Source organism: Hylaeus volcanicus, chromosome 3 (assembly GCF_026283585.1).
Source record: "Hylaeus volcanicus isolate JK05 chromosome 3, UHH_iyHylVolc1.0_haploid, whole genome shotgun sequence".
NCBI classification, from domain to species: domain Eukaryota; kingdom Metazoa; phylum Arthropoda; class Insecta; order Hymenoptera; family Colletidae; genus Hylaeus; species Hylaeus volcanicus.
The window spans coordinates 6352440-6379516 of record NC_071978.1 but is presented as its reverse complement, the minus strand read 5'-3'; the positions used below and the strand labels follow the sequence as shown (position 1 = coordinate 6379516).

The following is a 27077-nucleotide window of genomic DNA, read 5'->3' as shown; positions in this document are numbered from 1 at the left end:
TTTGTCGCCGCGCGACAGGCAATTACGTTTTAGGCGTGTCGTGCAAACAATCGTCCTCGCGATAAGCTAGGCGGAGAACGGGGAAAGAGGCCGAGAAGTTTGAAATGTCAAGTGAAATCTCCGCGCATCTGCGCCTGGCGATAATAAAGAATGCTTACGGACACGTACGCTCGTAACTAGCCGAGTTGTTATGCAGTTTTCAGTGCATCGATGAAAACTCATAAAGGAGAGATCGATAAGCTGATATCGGGCGATAAACGATACAATGTAGCGTATTAACGGCGAGCAATTTGTAATGATTCCGAGCACAGTCCATAGACAATATCAATTCGTTTTGTTTGTCAGTGTGTTTCGTTGTGTTACGGCGCACTCGTTTCTGACTGTTCTTTTTGGAATAATGAACTGGTTCAATTGACGCAGTAACCGTGACTGAATTCAAAACAAGCTGCATTGGACTTGTCGATGGTATGGTATTGCATTATTTCAGCGAATTTTTGTACCTGAGGGTTGATTTATTAGTCCAGATTTGAACGTGGTCTATATAGACTGTATTATTATTACGTTTCCAGCTGTAGTTTTAGTTCTCTCTAATAGAAGCATGTCTACATTAATGATGAAGTAATAATAAATGGAATTAGAAATAGTAACATTTTCGATTTGTTCAAAAGGAAATATGAAGTTAAGTTAAATTAATAAATGTAGTGATATGCAATAACAAAATGTTTCTTAAATAGATGATTCATTGTAAAATTGTATACATATGTAAAATATAATTACAATTGAATTACAGTAAGGCAAGTAAGTTGAAGTAACGCAATTAAGGTCGGCTCGTAATTCTTTGTGGTTTCTTCTTTCGATACTTTTTCAGCTCGGATGACTTTCATAAATTTGAGAAAGCATGACTACAGCGACTCGTGCTCATGACTTACGATTGTATTAAAAATAAATTGGAGAAAGTTTTCCGCGCAGAAAGTGCACCTTACATGCGAACGATTTTAAAGTTGCGCACGTCCAAGGACGTAACATAGATGTGCCAAGAATTTCGCGCCAAAGTTCAAGGCGAAACGTGTTAAAAGTCGCGCGTGAAAATAATGCAAAGGAATTACTTGAAAGGACAATCACATAAGAAAAATAGTAACTCGACTCGCAGTTTTGTCACTAATTACCATTCCAATTTCTAGTTTCGATACTTTACATAAAGCAGAGAGGCAGTAATCACACTTTAAAAATCTCAGGAATGTCACAGATTTCTTTTATTCAAATAGCGGTAAAAAGAAGATATTGCATGCATGAAAGTATGCGCACACGTCTCGACATCGGTACTAAGTAGTGTACTATTAAACGACGGAGGACGCAGCGCGTACACGGTCAAATTTGCATAATATGCGACTAACCTACCAGGAGGTATTACCCATACCTAACGGTGACGAAGTTACGACATCTCAGGACCGATGCTGGCGTCGATGTGCTGGCTTTTGAACCGACGAGAAGCGTCGCATGCTTTCGAGACGCCTCGAATTACTGGCATCGATTGCTGCGCGTTGTTTAGGTAACAAATTCACCAGACATTCGGTTCATTATGTTTCAATTTGGAAATCCACACTGCCGACCATAACGGATTGGGTACTTACACTATTCGCCAGGAAAATGCGAGCTAAAATGCAAATAGAATTCTCAGACGATTCAATGAATTCAGAGTTCGCATTCATTTTTGGAGTTCCTATTCAAATGCAATTCTATCCATCCTTTTAGAAAATTATAAATTGAAAACGTGGAATGTAAGCTGATATACACGTACAATTTTCAAGTGATTCAATAAATTCCAAGATTCCATTTAATTTTAGTATGCTCGTTCAATTACAGTTCTCTCCGTTTCAGAAAACAATAAATTGGAAACTTAAATATACTTGAGCGAAAAGTGACAAACAATTTGTGTTTAATAATAGAACAAGAACTACTGATTCAAATAACGGAGAGCATGTCACTTCTAACGACAATCAAATTGAAGTGAAATCAGAATTTTGAAGAGGAACACAACGTGGAACCGTTACAAATTCATATGTGTCTATGACTGACGTTATTAATGTCAAACGTGACTCGTTAATGACTTGTTTCACGTGCTCCACATCGCCTGTATCTTTCTGTCGCGCTTATACCGATAATTTCCTTAGAAAGTGGTGCACACTTCCTTATTGCCTGTAAGTACTGATATCCTTAATTTCATGGTGTGTAATTGAATGTGAAAAGTAACTGAATACTGTTACCAGCAACTCAGCACTTTTCTTTCTTTACTAGATCAATCTCTAGTGGAGCCCTCAGGGCCTGTAGATATGTTTAATCGAACCTACAGTACGGGTTTGGCAATCCCGATGTACTCGAGCTATAACAACCCCCTAAAAAACAAAACTTATTTGTCAAAGCATTTGGTATAGTAATGACTTTTTATATTTATAATAACTTTCCTGAACAGGAAAAATCTTTTTTCAATATTTATTTGAATTTCTATTATAAAAGGAATTATAAAAAACAATGCACATTATTTCATCGCGTTTCTCAACATTTTGTGTTATAGAGTTAATCGATTTGTGCAATAATGAACTGGTCGTGTAATTAAGACGTACCTATACGTCATTTTGTGAGGAGACTAAAATTATTTGGTAAAGTGTCAATATATTAACATGAGTTAAAAAATATTGTTGAAACGAATAAATTCGTACGTAAGCGTGCATGCTCGCTAATGAAAATTGCAGACGTTTTATTGTAATTTGTACATACGTTATTTTGATGAAATTGATTATGTCACCGACCAGCGTAAGCGTATACACACAAACGCTAACGAATAAGAACAGCTTCCACATTCTGAGAGCTGTGCTTAGTCTAACGCGATTTCCCTTGGAGCAGTCATTGCTAAATTTAATGAAGCATACGCAAGCCTAATCAGACCGAGTCACGAGCAACTCGCGTCGTCGCCTGCAGCGTTAACTCGTTGAAACGCGCCAAACGACTCTGTAAATTGCAACTCGACGCGTCTCGCGACGATCTTAGCCTCTGAGACATCATAGTTTATTTCACCGCGTCTCGTAGGGCTGATTTTTCAAATTAAATAAGAAGACGAACGTGATGTTAGGTACAATAATACAATTATACTTTCTTTGAAGATTATTGAAGAAACGCAAGACTTCATGACTTTATTAATTTACTTCGTTAGTTTGCTATCTTCAAATCAAATTTACAATACAATTTTCTATTATTATTCTTGGCTATACTGAACGCAGTATAATGTATATATTTCCAGCTTTGATATCCATCCACGTTGCATCAAAGCAATAATAAATTAAGGTCTACTCCTCCCAGAAGTGCTCGAAGTTTAGACGGTACGTGCCTAATTTATCACGAACGAGCATTGTTAAGCATAACCAAATACAAGCAAGTTTAATCAGGCTTGATCAGATGAAATCACGATTAACTCACATCGTTGCCCGGAGCATCAATTCGGTTCATCGCGTCGGATGACTCGGTAAATTCTCCTAATTCGATACGACGTGCAATTACTCAAAATGTCTCATAAAGGGACTTCCGTTAACTGATACGTAACCCAAACTTCGCAGGCGGAGTTCACTCCTACAATAAGTATTGTTAATTAAATTTCTCGAGGATGCAACGCCTCCACCGTTACGTGATTGATAGAAGCCATGAAGTTTAGCTTAATTAATTCGTACAGCATCCATACAATCTCCGTTTGATATCCTCTTGTTACATAAATAATTACCTTATTTACTTGCGCGGAGTTCACGTGTAATACTAAACAGAAGAAAGTTCTCAGGGTGAAGAGAGTAACTATTTACGCACTATAAACCACGTCGCAAGGTAACCACTTTCTTCAGTTCAATCTTACTCTCCTTTAATCAATGTAACACGAGAAGCTCGTCTAGTGGGAATTATTATCGCTTAGAATCATGCGTAATTTATGGATAAATTTTGAACGTTGCGAAGGATACGCTAAGCGCTTTCTGGCGATGTTCATGAAAGTTTAGTACTGAGGAAGAAAGTGTGAATTATTTGCTTAGGCGAACACTGGAAAACTGGAAGATTGGAAAAACATGGAAATGGAACAGTAAATTTTAACAGCATATTTTATGGCTCTCATTTCTAGCTTCATTTTTGTTAAATTTGTAGGCATTACTATATCGAAGAAATAAAAAATCACAACCAAAAAGTTAATATCACTCGTCGATACTATAATTCAAGACTCTACTGCAGAAACTGGTCATCTGCATTCGTTATATTTCTAAGTCACGTAATATCGTACAAATTAAACAAAATTTGCTTCATACTATAAAAAAAAAACTTTAATTTTAAAGAAATAATATCGAGGATTCCATTAAATGTAGAAACGATTCAATGAAAATCATTAAGTTGTACAATCCCTGCGTCCGTGTAAAAGAATTTCGATTTTAAATGCAGCCATTTCCCTTTGATCGGAAACCCTTTGAGCGGAATCGTTATGAAGGGTGGTGTGGGAATTAAACAGATTGCGGGCGTTGACGCGAGGACAATTGAAGAATTGAAATAAGTCACGATTAACGCGTGGGTGCGTGCTGGTACACGCCGAACGACTACGTAAATTGTAGCTCGATCCGATGCGTAACGAACCGATGTACCAGCCTCGGACCTGCCCGAAATGGTGTACGCACACGTCCCGCGCGTGTAATTAGGGAACATACGTGCCTCGCTTGACAGTTAGTTGTATTCGACGAAGTGTTTTCACGCCGATTCGCAAGGGAGGCTCCAATTCGAGCCCGCCCTGCCGGAGCTCCCCGTTCGTTTTGCATAAACGATTGATCGAGATCAATTTTTTAAGGCACTTCTGATGCAAAACTGGTACCAATGGCGTTTAATTTCCTATGAGCCCGAACTCGCGTTAATTTCGTATTTCTTTCCTGTAGGAATGATTTGAAATTCACCAGGCTGCCGAATACTGTTCGTGGCGTAAATTGTCGACGAGGTCAGACGAAACCTGTGGTGTTTAAAGTAGTGTACAGAATTCTATTTATTAGGAATGTTTAGGTTAGTGGTCTAATTTGTTACATTTCGTGGGAAATATTATTTGACTTGGCCAGAGGCTTTGAAGCACTTGGGAACCACTCATTCACTATATTCTATTTACTTTATTTATTAGCATAGACTCAATCCCATTGAGAAGTCTTTATCCTCATCTTTATTTTCACCTCAGAAATTCTTTGGACAGTTTAGTATCGTCCTTGGAAAATGTAGAAATTTCGCATACAGTTACTATGTAGACTCTATTAGATTCGGAACACGGCTAGGTGGAGATTGTGACAACCGGTTGAGAAGCTTATCGACCTTCATTCCGGCCTTTACCACATTCCAACAAGAGCCGATGAATTTAACTCCTCCTTTCGACGTGACCCTATAAACTTGAGGACGTCTTCGGTCAATACAGCCTCGAGATGGTGATGCCGGATCGGGAACACTAAAATAACTAGCGAGCATAATGGTCTGATAGCAATTCTAACAGCGACTGCGTCATTTGAATGGGGGGTCATCTTCAGTGCAAATATTTTTGTTCGTTTCAAAAAATTCATAAATTTATTGGACACCAATTCGATTATACAGGAAAGTATGATTTTTTTTAAAAATGGAGTTGGATGAAGAGTGATTAAGTTAATTACTTTACATATGGAAAGTATAGCGTGATTTATTCTAAATAATTATTTATATTTTTGCTAATATCGTTGAAACCGCAAGAAATATTGAAATGTTTTTAAATACAAAATTTAATGGTTTATCGGTGTCATAGAATATTAAAAACTATTAAATTTTGTATTTAAAATTTGCAACATCCACAACGATCGCTGGCGCCAAACAGAAACGATTCTGAAAATGTATGCTCACACGCATTCATGACCTGCATACTGCTGAAACTGCCGTCCTACTCACGCATGCTCTGTCCTACCTCATTCTGCGTGGAAATTTAACGCAATCGTCAAATCGTTCTAACGTCGTAAAAGAAGTTACACTTCGATAAATAATAAACTCACTCACTACGCGCTGCCGAACCGTCGAGAATCGTAACGTGTTGACAGCGGTACTCAGAAACGCGTCGGCCAACGTCGTAGTCGATTAACAGTTTGACAGGAGAAGAGTACCGGTGTTGACTGCACAACGTCGTTGGCACGATTATTTCGCGGACCCGTAAAGTGCATGGTTTTGCAACGTGGTCGGTCTGAATCCTTACGATCTCGCACGAGCGAAACCCTTCGTTCGACTCGGTAGAAGTCGGTTGGCCTGCAGCGGCTCCGCGGCTCGGAACAGGTTCAGTCGCTTCGCGCGCGCCGTACCGTATGTGTTGTCTCTGTTCGTCCCTCAGTCGTGGTCGGTCCCGATCGTGAAAAACAGCGACTGCCGCGATCGTTTCGTGCCTCGATCGTTAAACGAACGTCTCTTTTGATTACGTGTGAGTTGTACGCGTGATTCGCAGTCAGCGTGTTTTTTTTTTTTTTTAACAATTGGTGCTCCGTTGTTTCATCGAGTTAGAGAAGTTTTCCGAAGGACCGGCTCGGCTCGGCCCGTTGGCTGTGGTGAGTACTAAAAGCGCGCGATATTCTTTTTAAACTGTAATTTGAACAGGTACCATTACTAATAAATAAATATCGAGTATTTTGGAATTGACAGTTGTGTTTTTTTTTTTTTTTTTGTTGCGAGTCTTTAAGAGTGCGGTGTTTTATATGTGACGAGTGGTCTTGTCACGAGTGTCTATTATTTGTGATGCCGTAAGTCGATCTACGCAGCGGGAACTTGTTTGACGTTTTGAATGTTCGAGTGAACAGTCGGTTACGTAATTATACGGTGACGTATTTTTATTTTTTTTTTATTTTATGATTGGTATATAAAAATATGTTCGACGAAATTGTGGTCTTGAAATGGTTTACGAGAAAATTAATGTGTTTGTTTTTCTTTTAATGTATTCTATAATATTTTTGTAATTTTATTAATTTACTTTTTTGACGATTATATTGGTAGAGCACATTTACATAAAACAGCAAAAAAAAATTTGTAGAGGCTTCATGAATGAGTTATATTTTCCTGATTTATTCTATTCTGTTTTTATTCAATATTTTAAAACGTTCCATATAATAACGCTTATCAAGACTATAGTTACGACTTTGCCAATCATCCTGATTACGATTACGATGCTTAGAGAATAATAATGGCGACACCGAATACCATTTTTCTAATTTCTTCTGTGAAAATTAATTAACAAACTGTTTCTCACTTTCTATTATATTTTTAATAATTCAACTTAGATCAATTTTCATACAAATATTCGAATCAAGAGATATCCTTCTCCATTCATGTATAAACATAACAAGACAACTCCTTTAACAACGCAATTGTAGATCACGATGATTTGTTGCATAAACCTGTATATTCGCACGTCGTATTTAACCACATACATTACGATCTAAATGCGAGTTCGATTTTTCAAGCTGGGATGGCACAGACTATGATTTATTTGTCATTTTGTAGGGGCATAAATTCTGTTTTGGAGTTGACATTTGATAGCGTTCAATATGCGTTCGGTCAGTTAGTTTTTCGCCTCCCGCCAGTAATTTGGGGCTGTCCGACATGTTACGGGAAAAAGTGGAACCGTAACTCTCGCTACGCGCCATAATATGTTAGCTAATAATTGCTGAAATATTCGAACTCGAATTATGATAAATATCATTTCACTTCAGTCTCTTCGTTACTGTCTTCTAGGAAGATGCAATAACTTTTTCTTATATCCAACATTTATTTTTCTTCTCTATTTATTCACCGATAGGTTCCGAAAGATTATTCCTTTCTATCGAAGTTCAATCTTTCCATTTCACTTTCCATTTCAATTCTCTTTATAAGACATTACGTCGTATATGAATGCTCGAGTCTTCCATTATAATATAACTGAAGCTTCACTTCATATTACAAAATTATAAATTGCCTCACGAATTGACAGGCACGTTTTCACAAAGAAAAATTCTTTTCAACGGTGCATCGTTGTGATTCCATCACAAATGTTCATTCTATTTTCTCTCGCAAATAGATTCATCTAGTGTTAGAAAAACCATCTGTAACATAATCTTCGCGCAGAGAAGTAGGTTATGTCGCAACGAATCGATAATTCATCACGATCTGAGATTTGTGTCAGCTCGTAACACAGGATCTATGCGAATTTATCGTGACTAGGGTTGTCTAAACTTGAGTGATGAATTAAGGTCCTAACGAGGAGAACGTATCCAACGCTAACTTGATAAATCTTGCGTTTACCGAGATAGAACTTCGAGAAGTTTAGATCTAGTTCCCCTATGCCAGAAGTAAATGTTTAGTTTTCATCTTTCTTCGTGTCCAGAGAGAAAACACGGGGCACGGAAAAGTTCCCTGGAATGATTGATAACACCGGATAAAACGAAACAACGGAGTGGATTTCTACGCGAAAGTTTTCGCGTTTCTGGCTAATCGAAAGGAGCTTCTTATCGGGCAACGCAAAACCCGAAACTCGATTTCTGTCGAGTCACAATTCGAGCCAGGGGCACCTTGGACTTTTTACTGTCGGCTGTGTTTCGAACTTTACTGATGCCGAACATTAACTTCGTCGGAAACCAGCTACTCTCGAATGGAACAAAACTAAAAGTTATTTAGGCTCATACTTCTCCATTATAGAGACACTTTCGTCACGATTAGTCGATTGAACAGTTCAATTCTTAGTTGTTGATTGTGCAAAATATTCCATTCTATAATTCAAAGTTCAATTTTCACACAGTGACTTTACTCGGGATTCTTTATTGTGCTCTTCTCCTGGAATTAAGTACCACTATTATCAGGGATAAGTACGAAGAACATCTCCGAAGATAATATTTCAATTAAAAAACGACTAAACGCGACGTAAATCGATACGAAATTGAAATTAATACATCCGAGTGGACGTTTAATTGTAAAGAAAATATTTTGGATATGAAAACGGAGGATTAGAAGAATCATACAAATATTGGGAGTGCGGAGTTGGGATTAATTATGAACGCGGAATAATCAATAAGCGATAATTTATGTTTCGCTGTTCGTGGCTCGGTCTAAAAATACAATGCGCTTTCATCAGTTTAATGAAAACCTGGAATTGTAGGTCTTAACGTCTCTGTATTTTGTGCCGAATAAATTTCCGCTTATTCACGATGATATTTCCCGCATTAAACGAGGGTAGACCATCGACATATTGTAGTCTGGAATATTAATACATTTTTTTTCTTTTTTTAGAAAAACTCGCGATTGAAAGGAGACATAGAAAAGAATTATTTTCCATTTGTTTTCCTTCTTACTTTCAAAATAATCTTCCTTAATCATTTCGTTATGGAGCTTGAAAAAGGATTTGGTATAAGAACAATCGAGATGTTTCTCTTTACTCTAATCATTTAAATAACAGTCGCTTAATTTCCGTTTTTTCCTTTTGTAATATTTAGGCTTAGTTACAAAAGTATATTTGAATATTTCCAGTCTAAATTCTGTATTAGTGCTTTTACTTCACGTATAGCTTTAAATACCAAGTATGGTTCCACCTGTTTGTCCGCTGATTATGTCACCTGAGTTGACTTGGGCGCGGCCGTTAAGCTGTTGAAGACAATAGACAAAAATTCTTCGTTAGTCCAGAAACCTCCTACTTCAAGGAACTGAACTATTATTCTACAAGAGCTGTTTGGAAAATTTCTCATTTGGAAAATAATTATTTTTTATTTCTCCATTCTCCTTATTTTTACCGTTTACTGTCAATAAAACTTGAAATATTCATTATACCATTTTATTCATTCTCAACTTGTAGCCATTTCTGCCAATAATTAACATATTCGTGACTGCTGACGTGAATTCACGTCACTTCAAATTCTATTGCTGGTTACGAAAAAGTTATGAAAACCTTTTTATTTTGTACGCTACATATTTACAACACTGATATATCAAAACATATTTTGTAATTTTTATCTTCGCCCTAACGATACAAATTTGCGATGACCAGCTTCAGAATTTTATTATTTTCACTCGCATCGTAAAATCTGGCAGTGTCGTCACAACGTAACAAGATGGAGAAATGCTTCTATTTTAAATTACTTTTCCACGCATATGGATTCACCTAGACACACCTAGTACATTTCAATTAATTCTCGTTAAACGTTTTTGAATCGCAATTGGAAACTCGACGTGTATTTATGAAGAAACATCCCCGAGCATTTTTAAATCTCGAGAACGCAGTAAGGCTGGAGGGTAAGGTGCTGCGTTAATAACGTAGCATCGAAGCCAGCCCATGGAAGATTGCTTTTCCTATTTAGGAGCGTCTTTTGAAGGCCCTCCTCGTCGCGCACTTTTTTGATTATGCAAATAAACCGTTGCACGAATATTACGTTTCGCTGTAAATAAGTACCTGGGGTTTTAACTGATGACGTCTTCAGTGGAAATTATCGCCACGGGACGGGAGAGCTCCTTTTCACGCGATTGCTTTTAACTTGAAAGGCGTCCGGCTGCGGTTTCCATCGGCTTTATTCGAACCCCCAGCTTTGGAATTTTATACAATCACCTCGTTGGAGGCAATTTAAGAATCTGAATAGTGGCTTTTCGGCGATGTGTGCTACGTTTTCGAATGTTACCTCTTTTCTCGCTCGAAAGCCGGTTAGATAGCATCTCTCGATAGACACGGGCGAACCCTTTTTTCTTAGCGATGAAATTTTATTTTTTCGGAGCGTGAAAAAGTCCGTCAAACAAAGTTCTCACTCGCGAAATTCCAACGAAACGACGAGAGTCCGTCGAGATTGTGAAAATGAAAAATTTCTCTGAAAATAGAGAACCAAAACTGCAGACTTGTTTTTAGTTGGAGCGATGACCGAAGTGTATGAAAATTAAATTAATCTTATAAAGTCGGTGGAAAATCTTGTGTAGAATACATCCGGTGTATTTTTCGACCGAATTTCTTCATCCGCGTTCAGTTTTCATTAAAGCCGACTTCGTCAAACGGAGAGTATTTCTTGGGAATTTCTTTTTTTTAAAAAGAAAACTCCGTTTACTCTTGGCCGAGGTGGGGCAATATCCTCGAGCTCGGGCGAAATGCTGAAAACAAACTTAATAGAAGAGATCAGAGAACAAGGATGATACTCCTGTACGGTCTTTCCGGCCGTTAGAGAATTTTAATTAGCGAAAAAGAGGAAAGACAGACCGGAATGATAATACGATGGGAAACGACTCGCGTTCGTTTTGGTGCGCGATGCTTTTGTCGCTCAAATAAGCGTTCATGTTCCGAGCGGACGATCGAGAAACGATAATTGAGATCATCTCGACTCTTCGCCTAGCAGTTAGTCCTACCATTTGAAAAGCACTGTGGCGACGTAGGGAGACAATTGCGCGTTCGAACTTTCCGCAAGGAAAAACGCAATTTGCGTGATTCGTTCTTGTTCTGGTTGGAAAATTTATGTAAATCTCAGATCAGGTTATGCTGGAACCAGAAGTTGTTGAATGCGGACGACAAAACTCTGCATATCGCGTTTACCGCGCAGGAAGAATGGAACGAAATTATCTTATGCAATGTTAATGCTTCGACTAATTATTTCGTTTTGTTTTTAACGAAATTGAACTAAAGAAAGAACTAAAAGAAGATAAGCATGGCTTGAGTAGGCTCAAAATATATTTCTTTACGAGTTTCTACCTTCTTTTTAGTTGTTTTCTTTTGTTGTAAAATTTTGGAATTGTGGCAAGGAAAGCTCTTCACTGTGTTGTTAATAAAAAATCAGTTGTTGCTCTGTCGATCTAACCCAGACAAACACGAGTATTTACGGGAATTTTGTTTCAAGCCTGGTTTTTGTGTAGGTGAACAAATAACGTGTTTCATAGGAGTTATAGAAATCAATTTTTCAAAATCTGGAATACCATGCTTCTATTTCTAATTTGCAGCTATTGTGAAAAATCGCTATGCTCTGATAAGATATCTTTGAATTAAAATTTCCCTATCAAAAAATATATCAAAAACTTCTCGTTGAAATAAATGTAATTCGATTGTTAACATAGAACTTCGCAAAAAGTCACCTTTTCATATCAAAAATAAATTAAATTTAAGAATAAAATTGAGATTGAAGTGATGAAGTCATACCTGTTAATTATAAAGTTCAGATTAAACTTTGAAGACATGTAATTCTTATTTTACACTTCTATAGAGGAGGCAATCTATTTAGCCTGTATGAACTTAATCGACTACACTGGTGTTGCACAAAAGAATACTATTTTTCACGATGCAAACTGTCACAGGAGAACATTTGTATCTCCAACGTTTAAAGAACAATTTCCTTCGAGACCGTGTTCGTTCATCCAGGCCCGTTTTATCCCCTCGCGATCGTAATTTCCTTCCTTAATCAGAATGAATATTCGTTCTCATTGCGCGGTGTTTTATCGTTACGAGACCGTAATTTCCCCTCTTATAGTATTATTGCATCGCTTCTAATCGTCGAATAATAAGAACGGAAGATCACTGTTTTTCTTCGTTTTTCATTCTTGGGAGTCTGCCTGCTGAAAGATACTTAAATCGAGCACTTTTAAACACCTTGTACTGAAGTATATTCATCTGTATCTTTCTCACCGAATCTCGTACATTTTAAATTTATTAGTCAATTTAGAAGCTAAGAAGTAACTTAATATTTAGGGTTAACTTGCACTAAAATTAGCATGGAAAAAGTGAAACAAAAAAAATCCTAATACTGTAGTTTTCAAGAAAAGCTGGTATGCATATCTTCATTTTGTATCCTCAACTTTTGTAGACGCCAGGTCTGAAAGGATTAAAAAATTACCGATCAGCAAATCTCAACCAAAAATGACTTCAAATACTCAGTTTCGAAAGGGTGAATGCGTGGAAACATCGGAGCGCCACTGGATATGACCAAAGCTAACAAATACGCGAGGTAATAAGTATTAATACGAGTGTTCAATAGGCCGAAAGTAAAATGCAAACAAATCTCCACGACCCTTTGTCTCAAAGTGCCCTCGATAGCGTTTGTTTCCAGCGAACCGTTCGTTTCGGCCGCGTGAAATGGGCATTTCGTGCGTACACGCACGAAAACGGGCTGTTGAAAAAACAAAAAAAAAAAACTCCGAAGGAACGTTAATCGAATGTTTTCCCTCTTAAGCCGATGTTGACTGAAACGTTCCGTGCTCGAGTGGGGATCAGTTTCGGATTTATTTCATACGTTCGGGAGCATAAATCAGATCGCGTTTACCGGTGTACGCGCGTTGCGATCGTTTTCAGGTAGATATGGCACGGTACGCGCTGTCAAATCTGCAGGCGAATTGAAAAAATTGATACTGGGTTACGCTAAGCGGATTAAATATTCTCGTGGATCGTTGACTAAACTAGGTAACAGTTTCGATATTATCTCTGATTCGAACATTGCGAAACTTCGATTCGATGATAAAGAAGCCAATTCGAGAGGAGAATCTTAATAATGGTTTCGAAGCAAAGTATGGGTGTGGCCAAATTAAGGCTGAGCCAGAAAAATCAGGTTTTTTCGGTGAAATAGTTCCTTCATTAAAATAGGCTACGGTAATTCAGTTAGAACTTTATGCAAAACTGGTTGCAGCTTTAATTAAACATTAAATTAGAGCAGGCACGGCTTTTATTAGTCATAGACATGTGTTTCTGGACATATTTAAATTATTTTTTCGATAAATTCAGCTTTTATTTTCATATTCAGTTTTGTCTGTTTAACCCGAACAATCGTCCAGAAAATTACTATAAACAGAATCTGATAATTGCAAGAACCACCAACATTTGAGGCTCTCAATAATAATAATAATAGGATTCAGTTGTACGGAATTATAACTAATTGTTAATTGTAATTAGTTCCTGCGCAGTTAATAGTACGATTATTTTCGTGGTGTTCTCCAGTTCTACAGTTGTAAACCACGTTCATCGTTAACCAACAAAATTATTGGAAATGTTCAAGTAAATCCAGATCATAGTTACATCGACATCCGACATGAACATGAAGCAGTCTCATTTTCGGTCTAATTGTTCGGTAGTATAACCGAAAATAGCTGTTTGCATTGTGTACAACGCCAGCTGGAGATAACGTGTAATTCTAATTAAAATGTTTTGCAGAAATTTACAGTGCTCAGCGCTTACCGCTAGTTTCTTCATTTCATTACGGCATAACGCCAGAGCAATGCGTACTCTCGCGAGAGAAGTGCGTAAAAATTGCCAAGAAGCAGGAAAAAACTGTAGTCGAGGAAATTGCACGTGGTTTTGTGCACTCTACTGCAGCCTTTATGCTAATGCCGCCAGCAATTTGTTTGCGAGGTCCATCTTTCTTCTGTGCCATTTAAATTAATTCTTTTGAATTAAATCAACAATGACTTTTCTTTCTTTTCTGATGTATAGTTATGACTGGTCAGTTGACAGTCTGCAGATTTGATGAAACTTGGGACATGGATAAAGCCACTCCAAAATATTACACAGGAATTTTGTGTGAGATAGTAATGATTTACCAAATTCATTGTCTTGTTTACAATAATCAAACTTTCTTTGCTTCCATTACTTTTGTAAATGTTAAAATAAATTTGTATTTCATTCAACACGTACGTAATATTTGTTTCGTTGCTCTATCTGTGATCCAAGCTTGACCCAAATTAGAGATTGCCAATTACGCGATGTCGCTTGACAGAAGTGGGAAAAGCTGTTGCATTCATCAAGTCTTCGTCCCGAGCAGAGAATATTACGCGAAACTTATTAAATTACGATCTTATCGAACACGTTAGACAACAAGCCTTTTCCACATCCTTTCACGAATTGATTAATCCGCAGAATGCATTGTCTCGTTAAGTGGAATTTAGCACAAGACAGCAAGTGAAAGGTGCAGCGACACATGTGCCATGTTTCATTTTCAAGTCGCATTCAGAAACGTGACAGCAACATTATTGGATTGCATGCAACGAACTACCATAATTCATTCAAATGGTACACTTAAAAATGTATCGATCCAGCTTCAACCCCATTATCTAGTGGACACGTTTATATAAAACAGGTTTAACCATCTAAACAAGGCTTAACGATTCAATCCATTGATTGAGATCATTTTTTAAGCCGCAATTTATTATAACATTATTCATTATAACACTATTTCATTCGTAGGTATTAGAAAATGGGGTCCTCTTTCCTCAAGCTCTTTCTCAAGGAACCTGAACCACTAACAAAAATATACAGAGCCGATAGCCTAAAGCATCGATGACGAAATTCGTGTGTGTACGTGACCCTATCATCTCCCAAGCATCTCTTTTCTCGCGAGATTAACTTTTCTAATAGATTTCAATAAAAAATCTAACAGTAGAACAATGATACAAACAGCAAAATCAGCTTCCCTATTATTTAAAGTATCCATCCAAAATTATCATCACAATAATTTTGATTTATCAAGCAATTCTCACTCTACCTGCCCGACAAGAAATTGAAATTCAATCTAACGGAAGAATCGTGTCGTTATGTAGCCGTGTTTCACGATTAGAAATTTGCAAAAAAGAAAGTGGACAGTTCGTACGCGGGTATAATTGTCACGTTTATTTTCTCGCATCGCGAGCATGCACGCGAATACGAGCGCCCATGTAGTACACGGGAGCATCGTTGCGACGATGTCGCGACAATGGGTCGTCCCTTTTCATTTTCCTTTCCCGTGAAATTGAAACAAACAGAATATACGACGAACCCGGGCAAGAATTGCGTAATTTTACTGCTTTAACGCGAACGCTCCGTTACCGTTTGCTTTTCCCCTCCCTCTTTCGTTTTCCCCCTGCGACGCTATTTTCCGACGATTCCGCTTTCCCTCTCGTTTCTCCTGATCTTTCCACCGTGGTGCAACAACGCGTTTTCGTCGCTTTTACGCTTTGCAGAGCGAATGATAATGCAGCCCCTTAAATGAAACCGCGTTATCGATCCTCGTTCGAGGACAGAGGCTAGGCAATGATTGCGCCGGACAACATTCTTTTATGTCCCTCGTGTCAGCGATCTATCGACGCTGGTTCTCACCGCCGTTGATGTTTCACATTTATCCTGGATTAAAAGATTGATTTCAGACATGAATTTTTTTTTTCTCGTACTAATGTAATTTAATTATTAGGATTAACTCGGACTAAAATTAATATGGAAAAATAAAAGAAAACAAATCCTAATAGTGTAGTTTTTCAGGAAAACTGATCTTTTTTCACGTGCACAAATAAGGACATTCGCCCTCGACGATAGTGTCGGTAATTTTTAAATTTTGTGTCCTCAATTGTCCACGCAGGTCTGAAAGGGTTATTCCTTTTATTAATTTTTGTTAGGGTAAATAGTAGTCTAGGAAAATCTATCGAAACTAACGATTATCGTGGAGTGGTCGTTTTATTTGATTTGTGTTTCATTGTGGAATTATATATTAGAATCATATGTTTATTGTTGATTAAGATTTGTAATAACATATGTTTGATTCTTTGGAAAAAGTGCCTTTGAATTTTTCCTAGTCTGCGAAGTATTTTTTGGAATTCCTAGAATTTTAATTAACGCAATGAACGCTCGTTCCATCTCGCGGATCGCGCGGAAAATCTTCATTTTGCATTCTTAGCAGTTAATAGGTCTTGCGCACTAAAAATTCCATTAGCTTTATTCATGCAAATTTGACCACAAATATAAAAGGTTTCTTAAACGATGCCTTAGGATAAAAGAAAATATTTTATTTTACGTGAAAGCACACATAATTAATCAACTACACTTGATGGAATTAAATGTGAAAGAAAACCTATTATAACTCCCTTAAACGAACATGCGTAACGACTCGATCGCTCTGCGCTATTAAATAATTGGAAAACCAATATAATTCAAAAGTTCAACGAGTTTAAACATTGCATTTCAAACGTTCAATAACCAAACTCAGGTAATTAAATTAATGTCAATTAACACAATCATAACATCTCAGTCACTTTGAATAGCTATCCGAGCAATGGAATTACTGAAAAATTTAATTAATTCGATTCAATAAGTACCTACTATACTATTCTTGAATACATTCCATTTCGACGAACCCGATACAATGTGGGCCAAATTTCAAGAACAGAAATACATTGCACTGTTTCCTCGATCGAGAGTCGACCAAGGCGAACGAAGGTCCTTCAGGAACACTGAACTCCGAATGACACGCCTACACGCGCAAGGGCCGCTGCAGGTGCAGGAAAGTCGGCGAAGTTGTACACACACGCGTGCGTTACTGCCTGCAGGACATCAGGACCGTTTTATAACTGTTACGACAGAAGAGGCAGGACGACATTCCATCGTCGGCCCGATTTGAATGCGACCTCACGAACGAATCCCGATAATTCTCCGCGCCGGGCGCACCTTACACGTTTTTCTCTCTCTTTTCCGCTATCTCACTCCTACTCTACCTCTCTTTGCCTCTATCTCTGTCTTTGATTTCTCTTGTTTTCTCTATCGCTCTTTGTTCTTGTTTCAATCTTTCGCCATCTCTCTTTTTTATTTTCCCTTTCTTTCTCTATCTTTCTATCATTATTTTTTCTTTACGCTATCTTCTTTTGATATTTTTTCGCTATTTCTCCATGCCTCCCCAAAAAAAAAAAACGATGATCATCCTTCTGGATTCCACCGATCACAATTCTCGCTCGACTGTTTCTCATTTTCAATATCGCCGAGGAGCAGCGCGAATGAAGCTGACCACCGCCGCGGGATCAGGAATTTGTCCTGAATTCCAGAAGGTACGCCTTTCTCACGGAAAAGAAGTGTTTTATCGGGTTTCTCGCAGAAAGTATCACCTCGCCGTGCGCGGTGATACGGAAATCGCTTTTCCCAAGCTTGGAAATTTATTGGACGTTCCTCTCCCTACGTCCCGATTCTCCTCTTCTTTCCTAAATTGGTATTGCTATTTATTAATGCGACCATCCCTCTTCCAGACAACTCGAAAATTCGACGGAATTCCTACGCAGCCTTTAATTCACGTTCTTCGTCGTCACTTTATTCAAACTACGGAATATACTCCTTTTTAAATGGCGTCTGAAAATATTTATAAAAGTCTCGAAACTATATTATTAATAATTTCCATTCGTCGACTGGAAAGTCCCATTTCATATTTCTGCTCTCGATTATCGAGGCTGACAAAAAATTCAAGCAAACAATTCCAGATCGTGAAATCCCTCGATTTGTAAAAAATTCCGATTTTTCGAAGCTACGGAATTTTCTTTGCACCCCTATGTGCCCGTGCTCGCACGCGCCTAGGTCGTGGCGAGCACACACGCAAACACACGTTGCGCATCGAACATGCGCGCCCGCTCGACCAACAGGTTTACATTCTATAAATGCCTCAGGAATTACAAACTCATGGAATGTAACGGATGCAGATGCAGTTGACGTCGTTTCAATTCTGCGATGCGCTCGGGAGTTTATGTACGCGCCAAACAGCATGCGCATCCCATTGTCTTTGCGCGAACAGCGTTTGCGTGCGATACTCAGGGTATTGTATTTTGATCGAATAAGACCTTGCTGGGTAATATCCGTCGACGTACAGATCACTGTCACTTGTGGCGCAAACTATAAAATCAAAGGGTAACTGATATTATATAGATTTGGAATTGACTTTGTCTTGATTTTCAAGATAGTATTTTATTTTATACTTCAGGTCATCATACATTTTGACAGTTAGTTAGATGACCACAAGTAGGTAATCTAAATTGTTTATAAGTAATAAATGTTAACACTACATCCAACGAGGTACGAATATAATTTACTAATTCGAAAAATAGTCACTGGATCATACTAGATTATCAAGAAATTATAGTAATAATTCAAACTGATATCTACTTAAAATTTTCAAGAATTGAAAGAAGTTCCAATTAATTTTACGATCGTGAAATTTTGACCATTAAGTACAATCATACATCGAGTTTTAAGTTCCCTGCGAAATGCACTTTGTTTCCTGGTTTCGTAAAAGAAATTGTTACTTGGATAACTGCTTCTGGTCTTATGTAAATTCTCTAAACGCCAACCAATATTTTTTTCGTGAAATTCCCGGCAATTATTTGTTCCGCGAAAGCTGCGTTTGGTACTCCAAAGCAGTCCAGGATAATACACAGCGTTTAATAAATCGTAAAAAAGAAAAATGCATTCTCGTCACGGCTAATTTGTTGGAAAGTCGAGAAGAAAATGGCGCCGTTGAGTCAGTAACGAGCAGAACGACGTTTTGATTCATACGTTTCCATAAAGTTTCAAGTTTTGCATTTATTTATTTCGCACGGGCGGCTGTTTTGTTCGATCGAGCAGATACAATCGTGTCGTGGCTTATTCCATTCGAGTGCACTTTCCTCTCGCGACTGCATTCTTCAGCTTGCCTATGCGCGGCGACGGCTTCGGGGCTCGCGGAGAGAAAGATATTGGTTATTTAACGTTACGAAACACCGAGAGAAGAGAAATTTATCCCTGAACGAAGAAAGGTGGGGAAGGCTTCTAGAAAAGTGAGAGCAGAGCGCGCTGATTTGAGAAGACACGGGTTATCGACCGCTCCGATAAATGCACTCGCATTACATCGGTGATGTAACAATGATGCATTTCATAAGGACGAAAGGAAAGAAAACAACGCACGTTCGGTGAACTCTTGCGGACGGAATCCATGTTCAAAAGCTGTAGATGCAAAATTTGTTGAGGGAATTAAACTGGAAGTGGATTTGTTCATCCATGTAGTCTATATTACAGCCCATCATGACTATAATTATATTAAATATATAATTAAAAATAAAAATACTATAAATAAAGACTTAATACATTAACCTACAAATAGTATTATAAGCGTATAGACGAGGCCGAGTACATTTAACATTGCAAATCTAATGTGAATATCGTCTTTGAATTTCGAACAGTATTTATTCTTATCCATGGTTAATGTATTTATCCATGATAGTATGAAATACAATGGACGTATGCAATACTATGTTCAAGTATAGAAATCATGTATTTACAATATTTGACTTGTGATAGACTGAATGCACACTGCTATTATTTAGACCATTACATATATGCATACATGCATACATGCAGTTGAAAAAGCGTCTGATCATAAAACTAACAGGAAGCCTTACGTTGCTGAAATTTTTCACAGCGCGACGTTTCTGCATTTTTCCCAAGGATGTATATTTTTCTCGTTCGTCTTTTTTTCGCGCGTGACTTTGTTTCGCCTCGATACGCAAACTTCGCCTTCTCCTGGAGGAGTTGTTCTATTTTTTAGAATCCGTTCCTCGTCCGGTTTACACAGTGAATTCCAGTTCTGCGTTGCAGGTGCGGTTAAATTCGCGCAACGTATTTCGGAAATTTATGGCCCGAGGAATTGCAGAACCGCGGAAAAGGCTTGTCTCTGGAACTGTAATTTGCATAGCATCTAAAACCGATCGGATCGTTCTTACCTGGCAACGATAACGATTATCTTGAGAATTAACTGCGTTTCCTTTGAAAAAATTGAGGTCTCCGGAGAATGCATATTATTTCCAGCGGATAAACCGAACTATGTGTCGGTACTTTATTTATTAAATACGTTTCGCCAAATTAGCAACGTGGAATTCGCTTAAGAGAAATACTTTTCCTTTGAACGCGAATAATGTACTTCATTCTTTGTACAGACGAAATATTTCATGTCTGGGTAGGAGGGAAAACATCGAACCTACAAACGTGTATCGAATGAAATTGCCAAAGTTTGCATCATGCGTGGAACAAGCCTAGCACATGTGATTAGAGAGATTAAAGGGAAACATTTTATCGCAAACGTTTCGAGAGAATTTAATTCACCTGAAAGCTTTTAGAGGATATCGCCACGTTTGGGAAGTTACTACAAAATTCACTTTGCAACAGGAAGTCGTGCAATTGCGATATATTCGATAGAACGATTGCGTTTCGTGCTTTCATCGTATCCGGGGCGCATAATCGAATCCTTTCAACTTCGTTTTGCGGAAATGATTAAACCGTTCAAAATAAACACAGACCACCTGTGCTTCGGGCTACCCTTACTCGAGGTGTATTTACGTATTAATTATGATATTTCATTGTAGCACTAATTATGGTATTGCTCATTACTTTCAGTGACGTGTATCTAAAACATTTATCTTCCCTCACAGTTAGAAAATTATAACAAAAAACTATGTCGGAAGAGAAATTTAAATGCTGATATAAATGCAGTTCTCCATAAGCTACAAGTTATTTCAATCAGTATTGAAAATGTTTCCCACTACAAATATTTATCAATACTTTAATACAATCAGCCGCCGTTTCAGCAATTATATTTCGAACTATCATCTCTTCTATCGTTATTAAAATGTTAATCGCAACAGTATCCTCAATCTACAGTTTCACCATCAAAACAATAAAGAAAAATCGAAGTAATTACAGATGACTCGAACCAATAATTGAAATACACACAGTTCATATACAGCTCAATGTTTATATCGCAGTACTTCCGCGATCGCGCTTCCATTGGCGGATCTCGTGGGGGAATATTAATCCAGAAATGCTTCCTATCTCTCGGTGAGCAATCTCTTCTTCGTCTTCACTCGTGCGAAAAGTCACGCGACAATGAGAGTGGTGGGCAAAAACCAGAATGAGACCATTAAATCTTCTTCCGTCGTCGCGGACCCGTGCTTTCACGATTTCTCGATCTGGAACTGCTCTCGAATCAGGTTGAAAACAGAGCGAGTGACTCTCGATCGTCGATCCGTGACACCTTAAGCGTGCCTATATGGACACACGCTTAGCGCACACGTATCCGTGTCGAGAAATAAAGCGGCAAAGTTATGCCGCTTTTTCCGCCCTGATCTCCCTCTACGCGTTTACGGCGAGTACATACCGGGTGTCCTTGGCGGAATGAAAGTACCCTGGAAAACGTGACCTCTCCTTCCACCTATGAGTAATGCTAGCCGCGAGCCTAAAGTCTCTCGGCGCTAGCCTCTGACGGATCGAGGTTGCTCCGAGATCACTCTCTGCTTTCTCGAATGGAAAAGTTTGGAAATTCTTTCGCTTTCACGGGTATTTATAGATAATTAAGCGATTTTTTAGAAGATTTTTTTACGTTTTTTGAAGTTCAGAGGCCGGGTTTACGAGTATGATAGGTGGTTCAGAATTAATTCAGAATTAATTTTATTTTAGTCCTTTAGTGAAATGTCCTGTCAAAATCCTCCATCCACTGTTGAATAGTGGTCACATATTTGATTTAATAAACTAATTACTACGCATTTATGCGTTTCTTGCGAGTCTCGTGATGTTTGCTTGAAAATAAAATTCTCTCAACAGTTTTTATTCCTACTTTTGACTATTAAACGCGACCAAACGTGACACGTTCTAAACTAATACTGTGAAAGTTCTGGTACCGCGATGTCAGCTTTTTCCAACCGGACGCCGGGCGTCCCGTACACTTGAACTTTTTCACACTGGATGACTGCTAAAGTCAAATACTTTCCACGTTATGAATTGCTAATTCTATGGAACTTCCGGAGTGAAATTTGTTTGCGTCGTTATGAAAATGAATCGCTCGAGAGCGGTGTTTCATTGGCAAAGGTGAAGAAAGAGTGCGCAGAGTGATTCGATAATGGCGAAAAGTTTACAGTCGGGGTCTTCGCCTTCGGAACTAATAAAGAAAAGTTTTAGAGGTATAAGCACCTTTAAATCACGGCGTTGCTCCGTTGTTGTCGATGCTCTCGATTGATTTATGGCTTCATTGCGTGGCACTGGCATGAATGGAGGCCAAATGGACTTTTCGATACTGATTCGTGGCATTCATCACCATAAAAAGATATTGGGTCTTCTTGGAAATTAAGCAAACTTCTAATTCAATTAAATATGAAGTTGGTCAGAATTGAAATAAAAGTTTAACTCTCTATGGGCCCGTGTAATTTTCAAATGAAGTATGACGAAGAATTAGTTTTTTCACAAGATGACGTATACGTCGTTATTATACAATGTCTCTGATAACCAATAACAATATTTATGGCGGTTGGCAGCACCATCAACCTGAAATATCAAACTAGTCCTTTGGGATTTGTTTCCAGAAAAAAAATTCGGTTCATAGAAGAAATATTTTAGGAGGCCATTGTCAAATTAAGTCCAGATAGAAAGGATTGTTGACTCTTCGTTCGAATTAGAAGCACTGATCATCCATCGAAATGCTAATGCAATCACAGGAAAGTGTGAGATAATTATACGCGTCGGGCATTATGCGTGTTCTCTATTCACTAATCGCTAGTTTGATAACGAGATTCGAATTGATTGTAGCAGAAGAGAAGAATGATTCTCTCTTAAACAATCATATGGGCGACACCGACCCGCGAGAGGGTTTATCGCTCGGATCTATGCCAGCCATGCACAATCCTGGATTTAAAGTGGCATTCGACGGGAATGACCATGCGTTGCGCGAACTTGAAGCTATCTGAAAAAGGTAAACGAAATTCGCGACGTCTGTGGCGTTCTTGGCACTCGTTTTCATTAAGCACGCAGAACGAGATGCTGGAAGTCCTTCGCATAGCGCGATGGGAATCTTAATGCGATAACATTAACATAAAAACATCGTTGAATTCACCGCTCAAGATTTTGTAAATTGTTATTCTTAATGCGGCGGTTACTGGTGAATTATGGCGCCCACCTTGGCACCGGCGCGGAGATAATTCGTGCAATTTCATTGCCCTTTTACATACTACGGCGACCAGCGGTTAAATTCACTTAGCGCTGTATCAGCATGATGCATTAGCGTTGGCAACTACTTCGACTTCTGCTAAGCCTCTTTATTATGGTTTGGATAGAGCAGCTCGCTGCGAATTGCCACTTACGTATGACAAACTTGGCATTTCCATAATATTTTCTGTTAGCGAACTTTGGGGATTTGTAAGATTGTTGAAATTTAATGATTGGTGCAAGAACAGAGCATCTACTGTTTTTAGAAATATATATTTCAAGTATATAAATGTTTATAGATGGCTTAGATGAGAGATCTAGGATCATGGTTCAGGTATGGTGGCGTGAGTTGTATCTGGATGAGTATTTAAAAGCATCTAGAGTATAGGAGGGTGAGAAAAATACTTCAACAATTTAATATTATAAAAATTCATTATGTGACATTCATTATAAAAGCAGTATAATATATAAGTCCATCTTTCTAAGTTTCTTAAAACAGTGCTTAAATATATATATGTTCATATTCACATTCAAATCTCTGTTTATAAACATGTCTATTTTTACAACTATATTAGGTGTACAATTTTGGTCAAGTCATAAATGTACAAATGGGAAAAATTCTTGAGTGGTTTTATGTATATGCATACATAATACATGTATGCAAATATGTGTGTTATAAATCAGAAAATTATTGACTTTAAAATATGAGTAAAAAAATGTTCACGCACGTTACCGTCAGGACCGAAAGGATTAATAACTACATAAATTGTGCAGCGTCTGCGTCAGGAATGGAACAGCTTGTTTTTTTACGCCTATAAACGTCGGAAAAAGTTCTGGTCCTTTCGATTCTGCAGATCTAAAATAATATTTATAGATTTATATAGGTTTAAAGTCATTAATGTGCAAATATATTCAGTAAGATTTCTGGTTTGAAATATCAAGAGTATTTAGTATTTAATAATATTTGAAGGTGTATATGTATAATTATATATGAAATGCTTACATTTGTTGACTACGTAATTAAACTCAAGCTTGTTTCACGTATGAATTTGATTTTCATTATTTTTTGACAATGCATTTTGTCATAATTATTCATTTATTATTTGCGTACGATATCGACCAATCGCTTGTGGCTTGTTCCAGGCCGACAATATATAATAGAATGATGGACATTGAACAGAAACAAAATAAATAATTTAAATAACGAGGAAAGGGTTTGTTGCTTACTCTGCCAAGAATTTAATTTAAAATAATATCTTGATTTGTATAATTAATAATAACACCTTGCTTACTATGCCCTAATACATGAACGATATTACTTCAACAAGTACCATTCTTCTGGAATGCATTAACCGTACCATTCGAGGTATTGCTGCATGTTGACATGCCCCTACAGGAGGATCCGTTCCATTCCATAATTTACCTCTGATATCAGAGTGAATGTGAAACTATCAGCACAGACGTCAGGAGCAATCAGAACATGAATAAATTAGAACCGATTGCCGTTTGATAGAAACGCGTCTTGCCCTGTACTGTCGCGTTCCCGTCCTCGAACTCCAGTTCGCGGAGGGGCGTGATCGATCAATCTGCGATGCATTTGCCATTAACCGAGTCTTCCTGTTTAATTTTCAGGTTCGGTCGAAGCACAGGGGTCCAATTAGAGGGAGACACACGGCGACTTCCGTTCTGAGACGGTCGACTTCGCGAAAGTGGAGCGGCTACGCGGGATCCGGTTTCGGAAGGACGGAAAAATATGAGCATCTCGTAAAGTCGGTTAAAGTGCAGCTTCAGACACCTTCAGAAGGGGTATACCATGGAGACCGAAGAACTCACTAGGCTCGTAGATGAGATCTACAAGGTAAGCGCTCGATCGATCGCGAGATCACCTCACCTTGCAGGTATCGCGACATTCGCCGGTTTCTCTTCCATGGCGAGTAGAAATCACTCGCGGAAAAACAGGAAAGTTCTGTCATGCTTTCGACGAAATTAATCGATCGTTGCGTTAGATCAAGTGCGCAATTAAGCGACATCGGGGTCCATTAAGGCAACTCCTTTCAGAGCCGATGACGAACCAGTCGTGGCTATGGAATGCGAAGTTTAAGGTTATCGATCAGTTACAGATCGCAACAAGCTCTGCAGACCTGGCGAGCATTTATTAATTTTAAATTACAACAAGAGGCATGTTAAATTGTATTTCAATGGTTTTGGCGAAGAAGCTGCAAAAAGTGATCGCAACCCGACGTGTTTGCGTTCGCCTCGGCACGATTGTATCACGGAATCCTCGAAATTCGTTTCCTCCGTTCTATGTATCTCCGTTTTACTGCATGTTTCCTTCCGCCTGGCGGAGAAATACGAATTGCCCTGGTTTTGTGTCTCGTCCACGGATTCCCTCGCGATTATTCCCTCACCTTGGCCCGACGAATTTTCCACCGAGTCCCATCATGCGAATGGGAACATCCGTGTAAACACCAAGATACCTCGTTCACGTGTCACCCGATATAATAATGAAAAATACGTTTACGCGCGTTGCCTTCATACATAGCTTCGAGCTCTCTTCCGAGTACACAAGCTTATAAAAGATTTCGCAAAAGAGACTTTAGATTAACGCAGAGGGTACATTTTTTGTCAGGTGAAATTTTACGTAGGCTAGTTGAACATCTGTCTATTTTAATTTTGTTAGTTGAGTATAAGAACATAAAGCAGTGAGTTTGTAATTTTCACCATGGGATAATAAGTAATTGTTGGATATAGTCGAAGGTTGATTTCCCATGGAATGTCAGAAGGGATAAATAAGGGTTTTATGTAAATATCTGACTGTCTGCAGTGGCACTTATGATTTGGTACATTTTTTGTTTGTACGTAGTCACCTTAACTAAAAACTTCTTAATAAATATTAAGTTTAGTATCCACAATGCACTTATCGTACAGAAACCAAGTGCGGGAATACGAATTAAAAACCCTCGACTTTCCTCTGATCGCGAGAATCAATTTCACGCGGAATTTATTTTCAAAACGAAGCAGTCAATTTTCTTCACCTGTGACACGAATAATCCGGCGAGAAATACGAGCTGCGCCTTCGGGGGCTCGAGATTCTAACGAAAAACTCCCTAGGCTGTGCATCCCGCGGTTAATCTATCTATTTACCCCACCACTTATGTGGCTGTCTGTCTCGAAAATGCGCGTTTACGCGAAAACCCGTAGACACGCTTACCGCAGAATTTCCTGATAATTAGGTGTCGCCCTGGAAAATTATCCGTCGCGAATACAAACAGGGGCGAAGGAGGAAGCAAAGAGAGAGAGAGAGAGAGAGAGAGAGAGAGAGAGAGAGAGAGAGAGA

General features: G+C 38.4%; 1 protein-coding gene and 1 long non-coding RNA gene across 6 annotated transcripts in view; one reads left to right on the top strand and one right to left on the bottom strand.

Annotated features, from left to right (window-relative positions):
* Positions 1–6202, bottom strand: part of LOC128873089 (uncharacterized) — a 31699-nt gene extending 25497 nt beyond the window's left edge. The window contains exon 1 of one of the 5 annotated variants that reach the window (XR_008456321.1): positions 6067–6202. This is a non-coding gene — a long non-coding RNA (uncharacterized LOC128873089). Of the gene's footprint in view, positions 1–1417; positions 1619–6062 lie in introns of those variants that run through there. The other 4 variants (XR_008456320.1, XR_008456324.1, XR_008456322.1 and 1 more) reach the window with 4 other exon arrangements.
* Positions 6203–6462: 260 nt separating this feature from the next.
* Positions 6463–27077, top strand: part of LOC128873088 (zinc finger CCCH domain-containing protein 13) — a 186186-nt gene continuing 165571 nt past the window's right edge. The window contains exons 1-2 of the mRNA XM_054116363.1: positions 6463–6602; positions 25373–25598. Coding sequence (XP_053972338.1) covers positions 25554–25598 — 45 coding nt within the window. The 5' untranslated portion in view covers positions 6463–6602; positions 25373–25553. The remainder of the gene's footprint in view (positions 6603–25372; positions 25599–27077) is intronic.